General features: G+C 33.4%; 2 protein-coding genes across 2 annotated transcripts; both read right to left on the reverse strand.

Moving 5' to 3' along the window:
- Positions 1-41: 41 nt before the first annotated feature.
- Positions 42-4,007, reverse strand: LOC18606441 (Glucose-methanol-choline (GMC) oxidoreductase family protein). Its single transcript, XM_007040044.3, has 7 exons — positions 3,666-4,007; positions 3,494-3,590; positions 2,199-2,538; positions 1,681-1,982; positions 1,202-1,593; positions 464-1,029; positions 42-255 (listed from the first exon to the last, which is right to left on the reverse strand). Exons 2-7 carry the CDS (start codon positions 3,573-3,575, stop codon positions 213-215), a joined length of 1,725 nt encoding a protein of 574 aa, XP_007040106.1. The 5' UTR covers positions 3,576-3,590; positions 3,666-4,007; the 3' UTR covers positions 42-212.
- Positions 4,008-5,517: 1,510 nt separating this feature from the next.
- LOC18606442 (SPX domain-containing membrane protein At4g22990) lies at positions 5,518-13,001 on the reverse strand. The gene is made up of 11 exons (XM_007040046.3): positions 12,504-13,001; positions 10,971-11,033; positions 10,364-10,484; positions 9,337-9,648; positions 9,041-9,145; positions 8,475-8,929; positions 7,821-8,122; positions 7,424-7,605; positions 6,529-6,719; positions 6,274-6,407; positions 5,518-5,981 (listed from the first exon to the last, which is right to left on the reverse strand). Exons 2-11 carry the CDS (start codon positions 11,021-11,023, stop codon positions 5,743-5,745), a joined length of 2,094 nt encoding a protein of 697 aa, XP_007040108.1. The 5' UTR covers positions 11,024-11,033; positions 12,504-13,001; the 3' UTR covers positions 5,518-5,742.
- Between the last annotated feature and the right edge of the window lie 5,616 nt (positions 13,002-18,617).

Below are 18,617 nucleotides of genomic sequence, written 5' to 3' on the forward strand. Positions count from 1 at the left end.
TGGTATCAGTAGACCAAATTATGAGGTGGGAAACAAAAACATAACAATAATATTTCTCGTAGTCAACCATTTATAAATGCAAATATTGACCAATCGTTGCATATAACCCCCACATTTTGGAACACTTCACGCTGGCGTAATAAGAAGTCATCAGGAACATCATTTCTTAATCAAAAGAAGGAAAAATCAAGCCATCATCCATCACGTGGTTCTTAATTAGCTAGTCTCTCACTCAATATCTTGACACCCATGTACCTGCACCACATTAAATTCAAATGTCAACCGACATTATCCATGCCATAACTAATTCTGGCATGCAATTGAACAAGTAGTGCTGATCCAATTCAGAGAGTTTTAAATGCCTTAAAAGTTTGAAATGCATGAAGTATCTCATATCTTATATATATATATATATATAAATTGGATGTTAGGAAGATGGAGAAGTGGATAGCTAGTGAATTACCTTCCAAGCATCATGACAGTGGCCTGAGGATTAGTACCAGGCGAGTAGTTAAACGTGGATCCGTCGATAACCCTTAGAGCATCCACACCGAGAACCTTATAGTCAAGATCAACAACCCTACCAACTTGGCAGCCTCCATGATAGTGCCATATAGTCATCACGGTGTCCTTGCAATATACTTCCAGTGGCATCGAGGGATTGTAGTGTTTAGGCAACAAATTCAATGGGGCACTTGCTGTCATATTAAGAAGTATTGGCCAAGACATATAGTCAAATCTGAACTTAGAGAAAGGCTTTGATTCAACAATTTTCTGTATTGTTTGAATTCCTTGGACACATCTTTGCAGATCTTGAGGATCCTTGAAGTAATTGAAGGTAACGGATGGATTATCGTTTAGATTACGGGTTCGAAGCTCCAAATGCCCTGTTGAAATTGGACCCATAATTTTTTCTAGGATAAATCCACCTCTAAAAGCTGGCTTGTCTTGATTACTCGAGTATTCAACAGCTTTGGCTATGGCTTCTGGGGACCTTGGTTTCGGTGGCACCGTTGATAGCTGACCAATCTGCATCGTCAACAAAATAAATGCACCACCAAATTTCAATAAAAAGACAGAAAAATGCAAGTTACTCCTCTGGCAGGCCCAGGCTAGATTAGAGGCTTGGAGTAGTTTCGTTTGGGCAAGCGTTTATGCTTTAGGGGCCCAATAAAGCAAGGCATAAAAGGAAGTATTATACCTTAGGGGAGAACATCCTGTAATCTCGTGAAGAAGCAGCACCACCAGCAAAGTTTTCTCCACTAGCGGCTTCAATGTAGGATCCAAAATGGGTAATGCCAACGACTTGGATAAGTGAAACCTCAACTGGTAGAGGAGAAGGGACAAAAACGGCGTTCATGGGGTTATCAGACATGCCCTGGCCAACCAGGGGTTGGTCTAGCACCACAGTGATGTTGTGGGCCTTGAGGTGGGCTGTTGGCCCCACTCCGCTCAGCATTAAAAGCTGTGGGCTTCCCAGTGCTCCTGCAGATACAATGATCTCGTTTTTGGACCCTTTCTTCAGATAGGCTTTGTGCTTGGCCCCTGATGCATCTCTGAATATCACTCCATGGGCCTTTGGCCTTCTATTCCCTGTTATTGAAATGGGTGGTTGTTATTTACATATGAGTTACTACCTGCTAAAGTTCAGAATTTGAGCTAAGTTATTAGTTAATGCACCTTTGATTGCAAACAAGATTTTGTGAACGGAAGCATGCAAAAGGACAGTGAGCCCACTGGGGGTAGCATACTCCAACAAATCAGCAGCTGTGTGTCGATTCCCTTGCTGATCAAATATGGTTCCACCAACTTTGGTCCCAAAAATATGGTCATAAGTGAACCCATTGAAAGGCAGCACCCCAGCTTCTATTAGACCATCCCTCACGGCTGACTGCCATTGTCCCATCGGTGGCTCAAATGCCACTAATTTCTCGACCCACTGGTACGATTCATTCACTAACCGTCCATCCCAACCCGCTTGCCTAGTAGTAATTAACAATAACAACAAAAGAAGTCATTTTCAATCAAATTTAAATCCCTGAATTTTCACATGCCAAATTTGTCACGGGACGGTACATAGTCTTGGGTCAGTTGGACTTGGCCCGTAATTAATATATGCATGATTTTATTGACTTCAGCCATTGTCAACGAAAAAAACCTATAGGAAAGTTTCAGCAGTTTCTCTATGATTGGTATACCTGACGTATTCAGTGCCAGCGCGTGTATAAAACCCTGCATTCAGACAACTTCCGCCTCCCAAGACGCGAGCGCGAGCATTAATCACGCCGTCTTCGGAGATGAACCGTTGCGAAGGGGACGACGGGGAAACGTCGGAGAGGGCAGCACCGAAGCTGGCCATGTTGGAGATGTTGGGATTACCATAGGGGGAGCCACCTCGTTCAAGGAGCAAGACGGATGCATTTTGAGATAACGTGGCAGCCAAAGGGCATCCGGCCGTGCCACCACCGACAATAATGTAGTCGTAATATGATAAGGATGGAGCTGACGTTGCATTGTGCATGAAGGAGTAGTTCGGAGCTGTTGGGATAGCGACACACTGATAGATAAGTCTCACGTTTATGCATAAAAATCATAGTATTTGTAAAAATACTATACTTCTTAGTGTTAACCCATTGTAAAAAAACCCATGTTTCTTTCACTTAAAAGAGCATTAATTTAAGAAGAAAATGGGATGAGAAAAAGACATGTGAAAATAGATGTGTCTAATATTAATTTTATAAAATTATGGACCAACTGGGCAGGCGTTGTAATTGTATAGAAGATTGAGCAGATTACTAGTAGTAACAATCATTGAGTGGATTCCAGCGAAGAAGATTACGTATTTAGTCTTGAAATTAAAGCCCAACCGTGGAGGCGGCATTAATTTGGCCTAAGTTTCAGTAACAATAAATGAAAGGGGTCCATGATGCAAGCCTAAGACAAATACCTCTATGTTTGTTGTCAGAATAATATATACTTATAATTTGGTTATTAGTATGTCTAGTTCTAGCTGCTAGGAATAGCCTATGGAGCTTCATTAATGGCACAATCAGGAAGTGTTTGCTCGAATATGATTTGAGGATTTGGCGGCCAAAACTGAGCTTTGCATCTATTCTCTACACTGGAAAAAGTTGACTGCTAATTAATTGGATCCATCTGGTCCATTACTGGTTAAAAAAGCATTAGATTAGGCATGTAATCGTGATTAATTAGCATTACTATTAGCTTGTATTAGAATACATAGCCTTCTTAATTATGATTAGGACTTGTTTTTACTCTGAAGTCGAAGAACAATAGCTGCAAACCAGAAAGGAGATCAAACACAGAGTCTAGGCCAATCTGATTTCATGTAAAAGGGCCTCAAACCCATATACGAAATTTCTTCACTTCCTACAATTCGTTGCTCAAGAAACAGTACTACTATATTACTCAAATACGTATTGGTAATAGTTTGAAAAGAAGGTAAAAGAAATAAGAAAATTGAAGTAAGTACCTTTTTCAGAGGCAGAAAAGCCATGGAAGAAGAGAATTCCGGCCAAGGCAGCGCCCACAAGTTTCCACCACCCAAGACTCATCGTCCCAAATGAGAGCTGAAAGACAAAAGACTTTGTTGAAAATGATGAGGTTGCTCTACGTATACCAATGAAAAACAACCTGTGTCTTGCCTCTTATATATAAAAACTTTAAGGCCAGCAACAATCTCTACGGGGAGATAGGTTGTGGGAACAAAGATTCTTGCTTGGTTTTATCGGTCACACAAGCCAAACAAACATAGTTGAACATCCAATCTTGTAGGGAACAGCTTCACAAAAGTTCAAGAAATGCACAGAATGTGATTCCCAGGACCTGATCCAGGAAGCAAAATTTGTAGGACAGATAAAGTGAACTAGTTCTACTTGTTTTTGGTCCGGAAAAAGAGAGAGCTATATTAAGAAATGAAACTCGGGATACCCATTCAAGTGGGCTGATATATATTAATGTAATAATACTTCCATCTACCAGAATTCCTTGGCTTGCTATATACATGCACTATGGAAGTGGCACAGACAGAGAAGTGGGGAGAGGTGGCAGTTGGGTGTGGTTTAATGCACCGAATGGCTAACAGCTGCAAATATGAAATACCCAATGTTTTAGGCGAAGAAAAGTAGTTACTTAAGTAACAAACAATAATGGCACGCATTTTTTTACTTGTATATCTTGTTTTCATTTTGTTTCTGATATATAGTTGAGATTCCAAAAAAGAATATTTAACTAAAAGCCTCTTCAGGTAAGATGTAATAATGGTTGAGATAACACCTCTCTCTCTCTCTCTCTCTCTCTCTCTATATATATATATATATATATTGGTTTTTGTTATTAAATTGATGGTAGATGAGATTTGGATCCAAAATTCATAATCTGAATAATGCCTTTGGTATTTTGCTTGATACCTCGGCGTCGTCGCTTCTTTAAAGACCATTGAATTTGTAGTCTAACTAACAACAACTACAATTTGATCATTTACATGTACCTAATTAAATCCAAGCTAGTACTTTAATAGCTAATAACTATATTGTACAGTGAACACTTATGTATATGCTAATTTCTTATTAATTCATTTTTTGGCTTTATTTGGGGGTACAAAAAGGAATTTTATGACTTGGGTTTAAGATTTTCCTTTTTCTTTCAAATTTTATCTTACTTCTCACCGCTTGAATTAAGTCCAAATAATATTTTCTTTTAAAATAAAAGAAATCAGCAGCTGGGCACACGTAATTGATTGCTGCAGCTCTTATCCATGTGAAGTCTGTAAAGTTCAAATTTCTTCGTAAATACTATAAAAAAATGAAAATAAATTTGATTTATGGATATATCAAGAGAAAAAGAGATGATCTAGAAGGATTCTACAGTGAATGCTAAATTTGTTGGCCATTAAATAGAGGAGTATCTGATATGACCACGTATTGAAAAGCACTTGGCAAATAAATATCATTCAAAGGCTTCCACTCAAGGGTTTTTGTGAAGATGAAAATAATTGCTTAATAATGATGTGATAGAGGAAAGGTAATAATTAAATCCAACAAACTGCGTAGGCACTAAATGCCCACCAAGCCAAATTTCAAAGTTAGTCTTCTGTTTTGCCGGGCCCCAAACAAAACCCTCCACAATTTCAGGATTAATTAAGTAGCTTATTTTGGCAGCTGTCATTTTAAGCTTTTGGTTGGTGCAATCCATAGTCCATACATACAGCTAGTATTGATTGTTGCTCGACTCGCAAATGCCAATTTCAAAACATTTTAATTAGTGTGGCACATTTTTAAGCTGCAGATGGCTAAGAGGCTTCGTTCATATAAACAAGCAAGATCTTTAGAACAAATCCAATTCATCCTCTGGCCTCTTTTTTTCTTTCTTCAATTTTGATGAAGAGATCGTCAATTTCATAAGCCAACTCATTCCAGATTTTACATAATCTGGTTGATCTGATCTGATGGCAGGAAAATTATATTCCAACGAGATGAAATATGAGGGAAGTAATAATGATCGGAGTAACAACTTAGCAGCTTTAATTTTGAGCCCTCAATAGGAGGGAGCTAGAATTTTGTTAACTTACAATTATAGAGGATAATCAATGCCTAAGTTTCTTCCAATACACAGCTTTGACATGAAAAATACATATAATAAAAAATTAATTGAACAGGAAAAAAGAAAAGTAAGGATTGAATTGGGAAGGGAATAATGAATTTTTTTTTTTTTTTGAATCGATCAATACAAAGAGTTGTAGGTGAAGCATGTCGCAACAATAGAGGAGAGGCATATTATTAGGGAAGGAAGTAGAGTGATATTCAAAAGCTTACTCTCACCCAAGTACCCAGCCAGTGTTATGGTAGCATCTGCGATCACTCGAGCAATGGTCCCAGCTTCTGTTGAAAGCAGGCCTCCGTTGTAGGTTCCGCGGGAAAGCCTAGATGACATTACCCGAGAAAGCAGTGACAAGTTGACACCTGGAAGGCAAGAACAATTGAAGAAGAAAACCCAGATCAATAAAGAGATTCAGCGTCACTCTGTTATGGTGCTATGGTGAAAAGGAAACCAAGGCTTTCCTTCTCAGAATGAAAGAAAGGTGAAAACTAAACAAGATGCACAATCGTTCATAGAAGGTGGAAAGGAAACCAAGTCTATCCGTCACTCACTTCCATGAGTAGAAGTGCAGGCACACCCAACCTTTGTGCACCATACCTATCTCAGAATATTAACTATTATTCCCATGAGAAAACCAAGTTAAAAGGTCTCTACCTTCAAGTACTTCGGCAAATACAAACGTGATGAGCCCTGAGCAGACATACTGTGGCACAGTGTATGGTAATATAACATGGAAGCTTAGCAGTATGCCTACGCAAACCATAATTTCAGATGCCAACAAAATTTGCCTGCAATGAAACATTGAAAATGGATGCCTCAGACAAATAATTCCAGAGCTCAAGATCAACAAATACTAAGTTATGCAAAATAAATTAAAAGTTGAAAGTGTGCAGGCTCTTAAGAGATGACCTGTCTTCAAACATGTTGCTAATGTAGCTCCCAACAACAATGTTTACTGGAAGAACTGTTAAGCCAAGACAAGCAAGAAAGATGGCAACTGTGCCTGTTGACCAGCTGAAGTAGTATGTGGTGATGACACTAGATTCTGAAAGTAAAATTTCCATAGCATACTTGAGCATGAAATATATCAACAACTGAACCTGATGATATTAGAAGAATTTTTGTCAGCAAACACTTGGATATTAATAGTACGTAAGCTTCACACGGTTGTTTTATAAAAATTTATTCTTAAAATTGCTCAACATCTAAGCTCATTTTCGTGGCCTAAATAAATACACAAATCAAACAAGTAGATAATCAGCAATGATGCTTGTTAACCAACGACAGTCCAATGGTTGCATATCCTTTAACAAGATATATATAAACATAAATATCTTGCACATATTAATGTATTCAATATAATCAATATAGATTATCAGTTTAAAAGATGCAACTGACAGATACCCTTCTGCATTTTTCTTACTTCAAATAAATTTATAAATTTGGTTCTGAAATAATGTACCATGTCACTGGAAAATTGTCAGCATTGGCTCAATATAAGTTATGAAAGTTGTTCTTCTGCCTTAACATGATATAATTGATTTGTGTGTCAGAAACATCCATGGAGATGAAATTCATTTTAAATTCTCAAGACAAACTGGCAGTGAAGTTAAGTAGACAAGTATTTTTTTTTTTAAACCCCAAAATTGTCACTTCCAGACATCTCTTTCTCTTTCCTAACTCAAGATACTAAAATTCTGTTTTATCCATGACCAGTAATTTCATGTTTCAGATGACTTCAGATGCACAATTGACCAATCTATTAACTTTCGAAGCTCAAGCCATCTTTGGATTAATCATATACCTTTACTGAGGGTGTAAGTAGTCTATAAGCTGATGCAATTGATGTAGCTGGTTGACGAGATTCTTCAGAAGCTTCTTCACTTCCATCACCTTCTTGGTCTTCATCATCTTCTTGCTTGTCTTCAGAAGTAATGAGCAATGGTTGTTTCAGACCTTTCTCAAGTGCATCGTTTTCTGCTGGTTCTGTCATGCAAATCAATTATTCAAATGCATTGCTTAAGATGTTAATTTATGATATAAAATAATCACCATGGGCAGAAGTAAAAAAGATAGGGGTTCAAATAAATTTTTGAGTATATAAAAATAAACATACTGCAAAAAACCCTGATCATTGACAAAGACATAATTGCATGCATAAAATTATCGAGCCAAAAGATCATTGATAGAAGTCAACTCACCAGAATTAGATGCATGAGGTGAAGGCCTCTCTTCAACATCATGAGACGGTTCTTTAAATGAGATCCACAACCATATTAGATATACAAGCCAAGCTGCAGCCATGACCCATCCAGGCAAAGTGTCTTGATTGAAAGTAAGCTTGTAAATCTTGAAATTGGTCTGAAGTATGCCGGCAAGAGCGGGACCACAAGCCATTCCCAAAGCACTGGCACTAACAAAACCAGCCGATGCCTGCATGCGGATCTTTAATGGAACACAATCACTGATATACCGACGGTTAACAGCTCTTGCAGAACCCAATCTGCAATAAAAAAATTGTCCAGCTACATGATGAAATAGAAAAGATACTATATTTCTCCTAGATTCATCAACTGATAACATTTGTTGGTTAAAATTCATTTTGGGACCTCAACTCATATTAATCTCTAATCGTACTCTTTACATATATCTGAATAAGCTTCAAGTTCGATGTTCAAATATTAAATAGCATCCAAGAAGAAAAAGGTGTGTTGATTAAGAGTTTCACTATATTGCAGTCTACATTGATAAAATGAGCTTCAAATTGATGCCTAAACAATGATTTTGCTACATCAGTCACTACAGGGCTATCAGTTCTAATGTGAGGGAAAGAAGATAAGAGGAAGATTACTTACCCACAAAAAAGACGGCCCAATAGAAGAACCACTAATGAGTTCATGTCATAGGCCAGCGCATACATGGTATTTCCCACAAAAAGGACAATGCTGCTAAATACGAGAGGTCTGAAGTAGGATCTATTAGACCATGCACTAAAATACACTGAAGAAAACACCTGTGCAACAGCCATTGCCCCAATAACAACACCACAAACTGTTGCAGCAGCTCCAAGGCTCATGGAATAGTCATCTGCTGTGGGGACGATAATATATGTATTGACCATATAAAGGAATGTGTTTGCTAAGTTTAAGAGGAGTGACATAAAATGGTATCTCTCTTCATCAATGTGTTCCTCAGTAGGAGCAGGTAGCTCTTCTTGCATAATGAGAGCATGTTGTGCCAGAAAGTTCAGGAAGTTAGTTGAGTAAGATAACCTATCCACAGCTGCTTTTATCAAATCAACTACAGGATCCTGCAGATGACCCCAGTAAATAACATAGCATAGCCATAGCCTTATTATCATAACACATATTGGAGAAGAAGTAGGATGAATAATTAGTACAATAATATATATGAAAAAAACCTGGAGAGGAAGAGCAGGTGGATCATAAATTGATAAGTAGCTTCCTTGACGGTCCTGAAGTTCATGAAGATTGCGAGATACTGCCCCAACAACAGCCCCTAAACCCTGCAAATTACATAACAGAGGGTAAGCTTCCTGGGTAGCAACCAACATTACTTTTGCATACCCTATCATACATGTTTACAATCTCGTCCAAAATGAGCAAGAGCTCAATAGCAAAACCCTGTCTACAAGCCTTATTAAAGATAGAAATGGCTAAGAGGAAAAGCAAAGCCTGTCCGACTCTGACACATTACCACATGCTTGAACACCTGCTGCAGCTGAGAGTAAGGATGATTAGCACGAGTTTTGACATAGTAATCGGTGAATCTATAGCCAAAGCGTTTATCAAACTTTTTCAATATCTTTCGCAAACCAATAGCATTCATTTCCACAAAATAAAGAAGCTTCAAAAGATCTTGTCCCACTGCTCTATATGCCTCTCTTAGTTCAGCTATTTGGGAAAATTCTGGCTGCTCCTCAAGAGCATCATGCTGTTCTCTAAGTTTTGTCAACCTGCTTGCAAGTAGTCCTTGTTGCTCCAACAGAAAAAGGACAATCTTCTCAATCTGAAATATGTTACCCGACAAAAGTATGTGAGACACATCACATTTGGGAAAACCATTTTTCATGATGCTATCTCATGGTAGTAAGCCATGCAAGAAGTTCCCACTATACTGGCATGTTGACTGAGAGAGTGCAAAAGGTGCAAATATAAACAAGTTTGCAAATACACAAAATGCACTCAACCAACAGGTTCATTGACATGGTAAAATGTTCTAATATTCTCTGAGACAATCAAAACTTTATGACCAATTGATATAATTTCTCTCAACACACAGTATTGTGCTTCCTGGGGGTCACGACTCATCTCATTTCTCATAAAAAGCATTTTAAAACACTTTTTAGCAGTTAACAGAAGCACTAAAATTTGATTCAACAAACTAGCAGCAAAAGACAGAGATAGTATGAATATTAAATTACAGAAATCTCCCCATGAACAAATTTACATTCTTTTCTTACTCCAATACTGTCAAAACCGACACTTTTCCCCTTAACGTGCCATGAATGGTGAAAAGCAATGCATATGGAAAGGAGCAACACTAAATAAAAATCTGAATCTATGAAAAATAAGGGGAAAGAAAATAGATTTCCAAAGTACAATATTATCATATAAGTATGTTTATAACAGTCTTTCCATAATAACCCTATAATTCACACTTTTGGTCTCAGGATTCAATGAAAAACAGAAGCAAATACTTTTAGGTGCATTTTCCACAATACCTGATTATCCAGCATTCTTGAGAAGTCCTTGAGAACATGTCGGCGATCTAGGGTACCCACTTCAATTTGATGAGCATACTGTTTCACTCTCTTTTTCATTAATTTGTAGTTTATGTAATATCTGTAAAAGATCAAATTAAAATATTTGCACAGTGACAACATTCAACTTTTGCCAACATATAAAACAACCTCTCTCACACATCTCTATTGTCTGATTTGCATCAGGGAGAAAAACTGTATGAGATTAATCTTGAATGAAGAAACAAATTGTTATATCATATATATAGAAACATGTATATTCTTAATGATCAAATAAGATTGCTAATGGCAAACAAGTACCACATAGTATCAGATAGGGTAACAATTAGTTTTAATATATATATATATTAAAATGCATCTAGCAGCTGTTTGCACAATCAAAATGCATATGGTGTAAATAGGGCAAACCTATCTATTTCTTTTTATTTATTTTTTGAGAAAAAAAATAAAACAGGGTAGAACTATCAAAACACACAATGCATAGAAAACAATGCCCTGAAACATTCAAGGAATTTCCAAGATGCCAATTTAAGCAATATATACAAGAATAATAATATATGAAAGATACCCTTGCCATTCTTGAATCTGTCTTTCCTTCAACTTCTTCCCAAAAGCAACCATCTCTCACTACCTATAAATGTAGAATAATATTAGAGCATAACAAAAAGCCGAAAGAAAAATTATACCACATTTGCATTCTTTGATAAATAAAACAGAAAACATGCAAAAAAGTGTAAGAGTTATCACGGAACTAGCAGCCTGTCTGGAAATGGCTTTGAAAATTTTTCCCCTAAAGGCAGACTTAACACTAAAACTTCAAAATCTTTCAAGCATTTTCATAGTGCGTAATTAATTTTTTTCAATGTGGACATGCCAAGTTGAGTGAAATATGTATCAACCATGAAACAAACATCAACTAAATTTACTAAAATCCATAAATTATAATCATCCTCTGAAGTTAGATAGTTCAAGGGTTCAAACTGCTGGATTTTCATTCTCAGCAAGCGGTATGAAATTGAAAAATCAAATAAAGAGTACAAATAACGCATCTTCTCTACTAAATTTAAGTAGACCCATCTACTTCTGATATTGAGAGGTTAGCTAGACTATACACCAGGACAATTATTCACAATGTACAGTCTACTCAAGTACGGTAACATGGACATGACCAGCACAACTGCTGCAGATATTGCACTCATTAAAAGTCCATTCAAACTAAAGTAAGTTCACAGCAAAAAGAATGCATTAATCCAAGGGCCTTAGCATACCTGTAAAAAAAAAACAAATAAAGAAAGAAATATGCTTTTTTTTTTTTTTTGCATTTCAAATCCCACATTGCATCCATTGCCCCAAAAGAAAAATGAAAATCATACATAATATGGACCACAACTTTTCAACACAATTCAAAGCAATATAGATCACTGGTATAGTATTAAATCAAATCTAAATACGTCATTGCCTTGTCAGATTAGACGAAGACCAGGGGCAGTTTAGCTGCCGATTCATGAAAATCAGTTATTCCATTTAACTCAAACTTTTCAAAGTTACTGTATCAAAATATATCTTCGCTTCTACGGTTGATCCCTGAACTATCACTGTATCACACGCACTGAAAAGCCACCCAAAATTGACCTAGTCAAAGAATTTTTGAGGTAGTTATGGATGAAAAAACAAATGCTAAGTCTAAAATTCAACGCAACTTTCTGATTACTGAGTTAAAAACGAGCTTTCTTTATTGAAAGTGTGACAGTCTATCTGCAATAATTAACTAAGTAACACTTCTAATGATGCATACTTATGAGGATTCAAAAGAAATAAAAAAAAAAAATCAAAAGCAACGCTCTTTCATAAAACGGTGAATTATGCAGCTGGCAAATTCTAGAGATTTCTAACGAAGCTCTGCTTGTCTGTTTGGTCACCAAGAAAACTAGACAAAAACAAAATTGGAAACTCGAAAATCGAAAATCACTAGCTAACAAAATGAGAAAACAGAACTGAACGAAGCCTAATCAATTATACTTCATTTATCTTGTCTTCGTTGCTTCTCAGCAACCAAACAGAGTAAAAAACCGAAGAAATGATAAGAAAGAAATGCATTCACCTGATGAAACAACCGAAAAAAAATGCTCTCTCTTATCGTTGACACGAACTTAGATGACCATCAACGAACCATAGGAAAAAAAAATAGAACAAGCGAGATTTCGCGTAGCAAGGCAATCTTGCTTTCAATGCTCTGAAGAATATGATGAAAATATACCTTTGAATGGATCGAGAACGAGGAGGGGGAAAAAGAAAAACAGAGGGGATTTTCCTTTTGGTTTATTATTATTACAGAGAAAAGCGGATCTGTCACTTATCGGCTAACGCAATCTTTTAAACGTCTGAGCTGGAATGTTGGTGAATGATTTTGGGCAATTAAAGGAAGAACGAAAATCGAAACGTGGCAGGAAGTGATTTTTTTTTTTTTTTTAAAGTTTGTTTTGATTATTGTTGGTTGAAAAATCTTAGCTTGGAATCATTATTCATCCAATTACGAGAGAGAGAGAGAGAGACTGCTTTATATGGATTCAGTTTAGTGTTTCTTTTTTTTTTTTTCTCTCTCGTAGAGCCAGAAGAAAGAGGTCTCGCGGCTCAAATACCAGCAACTGTTTTGGTTGTTTTCTAATATTTTTTATATAGAAAAAGAAACACTAATCTTATTTTTTAATAATAAATTATTAAATAAAATGAATATAATATTAAAATTTTAATAATTAATTAATTACTATTAATTATTAAATACCACGTAATGTTGAAAGTGATCCACTAACATGTTATAAATTATTTATTATTTTATATTATATAATATTAAAATTGCTTGCTAATATGTCACAGGAGATAATAATAATAATAATAATAATAATAATAATAATAATAGTAAGATTATGTAATATTTTTATTAATTATATTAATATAAAAATAATAAATAATATTTTTAATTAATAATTAATTAATTTTTAATTATAAAAATATATTTCATTTAAAATAAAATCTAAAAAATTAATTAAAATATAATAAAAATAATTTTAAATAATTTAAACAACTTTTACAAGATTATGTTATATTTCTTTCTTTTTATTACTGAAACAACTTCTTAACTTCCAGTTTCTCTTAAGTTCCCAAAATTTTAGTTACTTGTAAATTTGTAATATTTTCATTCTTTCTTATCCATGTAGCAGCAATAACTTGGCATTTTTCATAAAATAATTTAAATTAAAGTTTTTAAATGGAAAACTTTTTTTCTAAATAATGAGCAATGAAAAAAATAATCCCCTCTATATTTTTTTTCTCCTCCCTGTTGCATGTATATGAAAAAGGTTCTTTAATTCTTAATTAAAAGAATAAACAATGTAAGGAAAATTAGTTGCGTAAAATCTATTTGTTCGAGTCAATTGACCACTGCATAAATCAAATTGGTCTGTATACTTATTTGGAAAAAATCTACCTTAATCACAGGGCAGGTACATAATATGATACGACATGTACCATAACATGCAGTTTTCTGACTTTTTTTGTTAAATCATTGAAATTTCGATAGCGTGACTTATATCTCCTAGTATTTTATTCCAAAAATTACGCGAGGAGTTGAAATTAATGAACTATCTTGCTCAAAGTTTTTCAAAGTCTGTAATGGTAATTTGAGGAATAAAAAGTGTCATACATTTTTCACATTTAATATATTCAAACCAAATATAATTAAGCTTGTAAGAATTAAATTTGGCTCAGTCATGCTCATCTTCATTAGTATTACTCCCTAACCTATGGAAATTATTAAATCAAGATAATCATGATCCATAAAATGAAAGGAATTATTGCCAATATTTGTCAAGATAAAGATGACAATACTGATGGACTTACTTGACGTGTTTAAAATGTTAACTCGTACGGCGTGCGTCAGAAGTTTCAATGTTTCGCAACTAAAATATTTTTTATATTTGTATTTTATTTATTTAAGGGCGGATAAAGGTTTGTAACTTTCAAATTTTACCCGAAATATATTCTAAAAATAGAAGGACAAAAAAACGCGCGCAATTATTGCTTAGGAACTTATTCTTCTTAATAATCATTTGGTTTATAAACGAGGAAAAACTTCTCGAAGCGGCGAAAGAACAAGAGAGTTGTTGTTGATCGTTTTTCTCTCATCAAATTGGTAATAATTGATTATAATTTTTTTTACGCTATATATACAAATTTGATTTAGTCTCAATAATGTAATAAACAAATTAATGGGATTGTATATTAGTTCTAACCAATTACATAAACAATATGTTTATTTGTTATATTATTAGAAAATTTTTATGTTAAATTCAAAATTATATATAAAAATGAATATATCTTTTCATTCTTTCAATATATATAAAAAAAAAACTACAATTCAGAAATATCTCATGCATATAATATAATAATCTCTCAACTCTACAAATTTTTTTAAAATTATGTATTGTTTGGTTATCTTTTGTTTTTGAAAGCAAAAGGTAACAGACGTGTTTAGATATAAGAGTAAATATACTTTTTAATTATATTTAAAACTAAAAAATTAGTCTCTGTGATGATAAAATGTAAAAGTTTTTATGTGGACAAATTATATATATTTTTAAATTATATGAAACAATTATATTTGAATATTGTAGTCACCTGTCACATTGTAATCAGAGATGATTATTAATGTATGCCCATATTTATACTAATACGAGGATAAAGTTTTTCTACGTATATTACTTATTGTTATCATAAAAAAATAAAAAATGGATGAAAATTTTACTTATTTGATCCCTTCTCTTTAGATTTTTATACAATTTTAATGGGGTCAATATAAGAAAATTACAAAAACAAAAGTACTCCTTGTATCTAAACGTAATATTTTCCAAAATTGACCCTACTCAACTCAACATAGCATGCCCTTGTTTAGTCTAATTTTATTTTAGTTTATTTAGTTATTTCCTTTGTTTATTAATTTCTCCTATAAATGAAATACAAGATAAATATATATAAGTTATTTAATTATAATTAAATTGTTTACTGATAATTATAAAATCATAAAACTATATATAATTTCAAACTTAGAAATAATAAAATGTTCAAAAAATGCATGACAGCTTTAGTCATTCTACTATAGTGTCTCTATCTCATTAAGTAATGTGCCGCAGTTTTAAGTAACTTTGTTTTATCAAACTTTTCAAATTTTAACCTTTTTTATTTTATATTTACTATCAATGAAAATTTAAAATACTTTTTAAAAATGGGTTGATTCATGTTTCTATATTTCAAAAATTAAGTTACTGAATATATTACATCGAAATAAAAATATTATTAAAAAACATAAAATAGTACACATAACATGCAAGTAGAGGCAAAGTAAAACGATAGAATCACATTATCACGTCACCTAGGCCATTATTACCCCTTTTTCTTCCTTTTTTTTTTTTTTTCTTTTTCCTTTCAATGCATGCAAGGCATGCAGGGATGCTTTTTTGGACGGATTCCATTCAAATTTTTAAGAAAAAACAAAATCCATTTAGAGGGGCATTTGCATTTCCATAACACTGAAAAAAAAAACAACAATAAAACATCAAAGTAACTAACTATTTATGGAAGAATCCAAAATGATTGGAAAATGTATTATTTTGAAAACAAGAATGATCAATCTTTGATCCTATATATAAAATTAAGCAAATACATATATATATATTATAATTTTAAGGCATGAAAATATTTGAATTCGATTTATCATTTTAAAAAAGTATAATTCAAAAATATTATTTTACCTTTGGTTCCCTCGTGTCCAAATTTAATTGAATTAATTTATTAATCTACACAATTCTCTTCTTGTCTGCTCATATGGAAGGCAAAAAGATGACTTTAAGTTACCGACTTTTTCCTTCCGTACTAATAGTAAAATCCACTCAGTTGTCTTCTTGGACCTCTTGGTAACTAAGTCATCAAACATGGAAATGATTAATAATAAAATCCACTAATAGACAACCACTCCAAAATTACAATAACATAACTTCTTCATGTGATACTATTTACTATATGTTTTTTTTTTTAAGTACTATTTACTATATTCTTAACTTTTACTCCCCTCTATATATATATATATATATTTAAGGGGGTAATTGGTAAATATACATATATATATATATATATATATATATTTGAATGGTTTAAGGGGAAAAGTGCAAATATATTTAAAAAGAGACTGATAAAATTATAGCTATGCTACCTCATATGGAGATTTAAGTAATTTAGCCACATAAAAACGTCAATCTGCCTTAGTTTTTTTTACTACTATATAACTGTCAATTTAATATACACGTATCATGTGTGACCATGACTGTATATATTGTTATGATTTGACATGGCACCATACGTACGAAATGTTGTCGACATTAACTAATTAGAGCAAGGCCCAAAACGTACGAAAACAGTATCAAAATTGAATAGGAAAGGAATATCGGAAAAGAATGTGATGCAGATGTAAAACATGACAACAATATTTATTTGCCCCTCGACCAACAAAAAAAATATTTAATAGCCCAAAAGTATAAAAAAACAATAGCCACTGTTTTTGTTTTTGCATGCTAAAAGTCTTTGGATTCACCCCTTTTTGCCACGTGACAATTTGCCTTTACAGCCAGGTAATTTGCTAATGATGATTGCTAATTGCCTGTCACTGCGAAAGAGATCAATTAACGTCGACTATTAGAATGGTTTTTTTTTTTTTTTTACTTTATTGATCTAGCTATGTTTGTAGCATCCAATTGAAAATGGTACAAGGTAGTTTTACTCAAAAAGTAAACAAATTTCAATGTAGGCAGTCACTATAATCTTCTTAGAAATTTTTGATTATATATTTTTGTTTGCTCATCATTTTGACTAAAACTAAAAAAAGAAACTATATCTATGAAATAAGTTTTAGATATATAAATATGAATTTTTTTTACCTAATAAATATATATATTTTTAATTCAAAAAATGAATCTTAACATTACACTCTCTCAATAATAATAATAATAAATCCCAAGACATAATTGAAAACACCATAATAAGATTGAATGATTAATTATTTTGAAGCAAATCTAATGTCGTCAAACTGAATAGAAACATAAACAATTTTAGAACAGTCGCAAAAGATTGGAATTGTTTATTAATTTAACAAATTTGGAATATGGTGCGTCCTTATCACGATCAAAGCATCAATTCCCTTAAAAACATTTTATTATTCTTAATTAAAATGGTTTAAAGAGTTAATACTGCCGAATGTTCTTCTCATAGTCTCATTGGACTCCATGTTTCTCCTTAATTACAAAATGGTCTGGTTTTGTAACGTGCCGTCTAAAGCAATATTACTAAACAGAGCATTTTTATTCTTTAATTTGATACTGTTTTTATAATTAGTAAAATAATAGATTTAAATGTAATTCAAAGAGCTGCATGGACCCATTACGTCCTAACTTGATCATAAATTAATGATTTTTTTCCTATTATAAACTATTAAGTGCTATGTAAATGGTGTGTTAGCTTGCCTAATTTGATCTGATTTTGGTTTAAAATTAAGATATGAAATATCAACACAGAAATGCTGCAAATACCCCTTTCGCGTGCTTCACGGGGGGATCAACAAAATCTCCCTTTCGCCGAATGATCAGTGTGGCCACGAAATGGAAGTATGGTGCATAAAATATTTATATTAATCTTGTTTAGTCCTATTAATAAGAAGACTTTAAAAACTCCACGAGTACATTATTAAATTAAACAGCACGATTAATTACTAATAAATAGCTCTGGTAAGACAATCTGCAATTTGGGTTAGATTGGCCCACAACTGAATCTATTGTGTGCAAATTTTATGACAGACATATGGGCCCAGAAAATGACGGAACATTAAAGTTGAAGTTAGGTTCAGGTATGGCCTGCTGGCTACTGGGGCCTCCAAGCCCCTTAGAAACAAGGTTGCTTATACTGGCTTCTTCTCCTGCATTGCTATGAATTACTTATAAATATTGCTACTTCCACTTCTTTTTTTTTAATATGGAAATGTTATTTCTTCCAATTATTCTGGTAGGTATTAGTAGATACCATTGAAATGGAGAAGGAAAAAAGAAAAAAAATTCACAACCTTACCTGTCAAACAAAAGCAAGAGAGATTAAAAAAAAATAATAATAAATGATTATT

Source organism: Theobroma cacao, chromosome 3, assembly GCF_053813885.1.
Source record: "Theobroma cacao isolate CCN51 chromosome 3, ASM5381388v1, whole genome shotgun sequence".
In the NCBI taxonomy this organism is placed as follows: domain Eukaryota; kingdom Viridiplantae; phylum Streptophyta; class Magnoliopsida; order Malvales; family Malvaceae; genus Theobroma; species Theobroma cacao.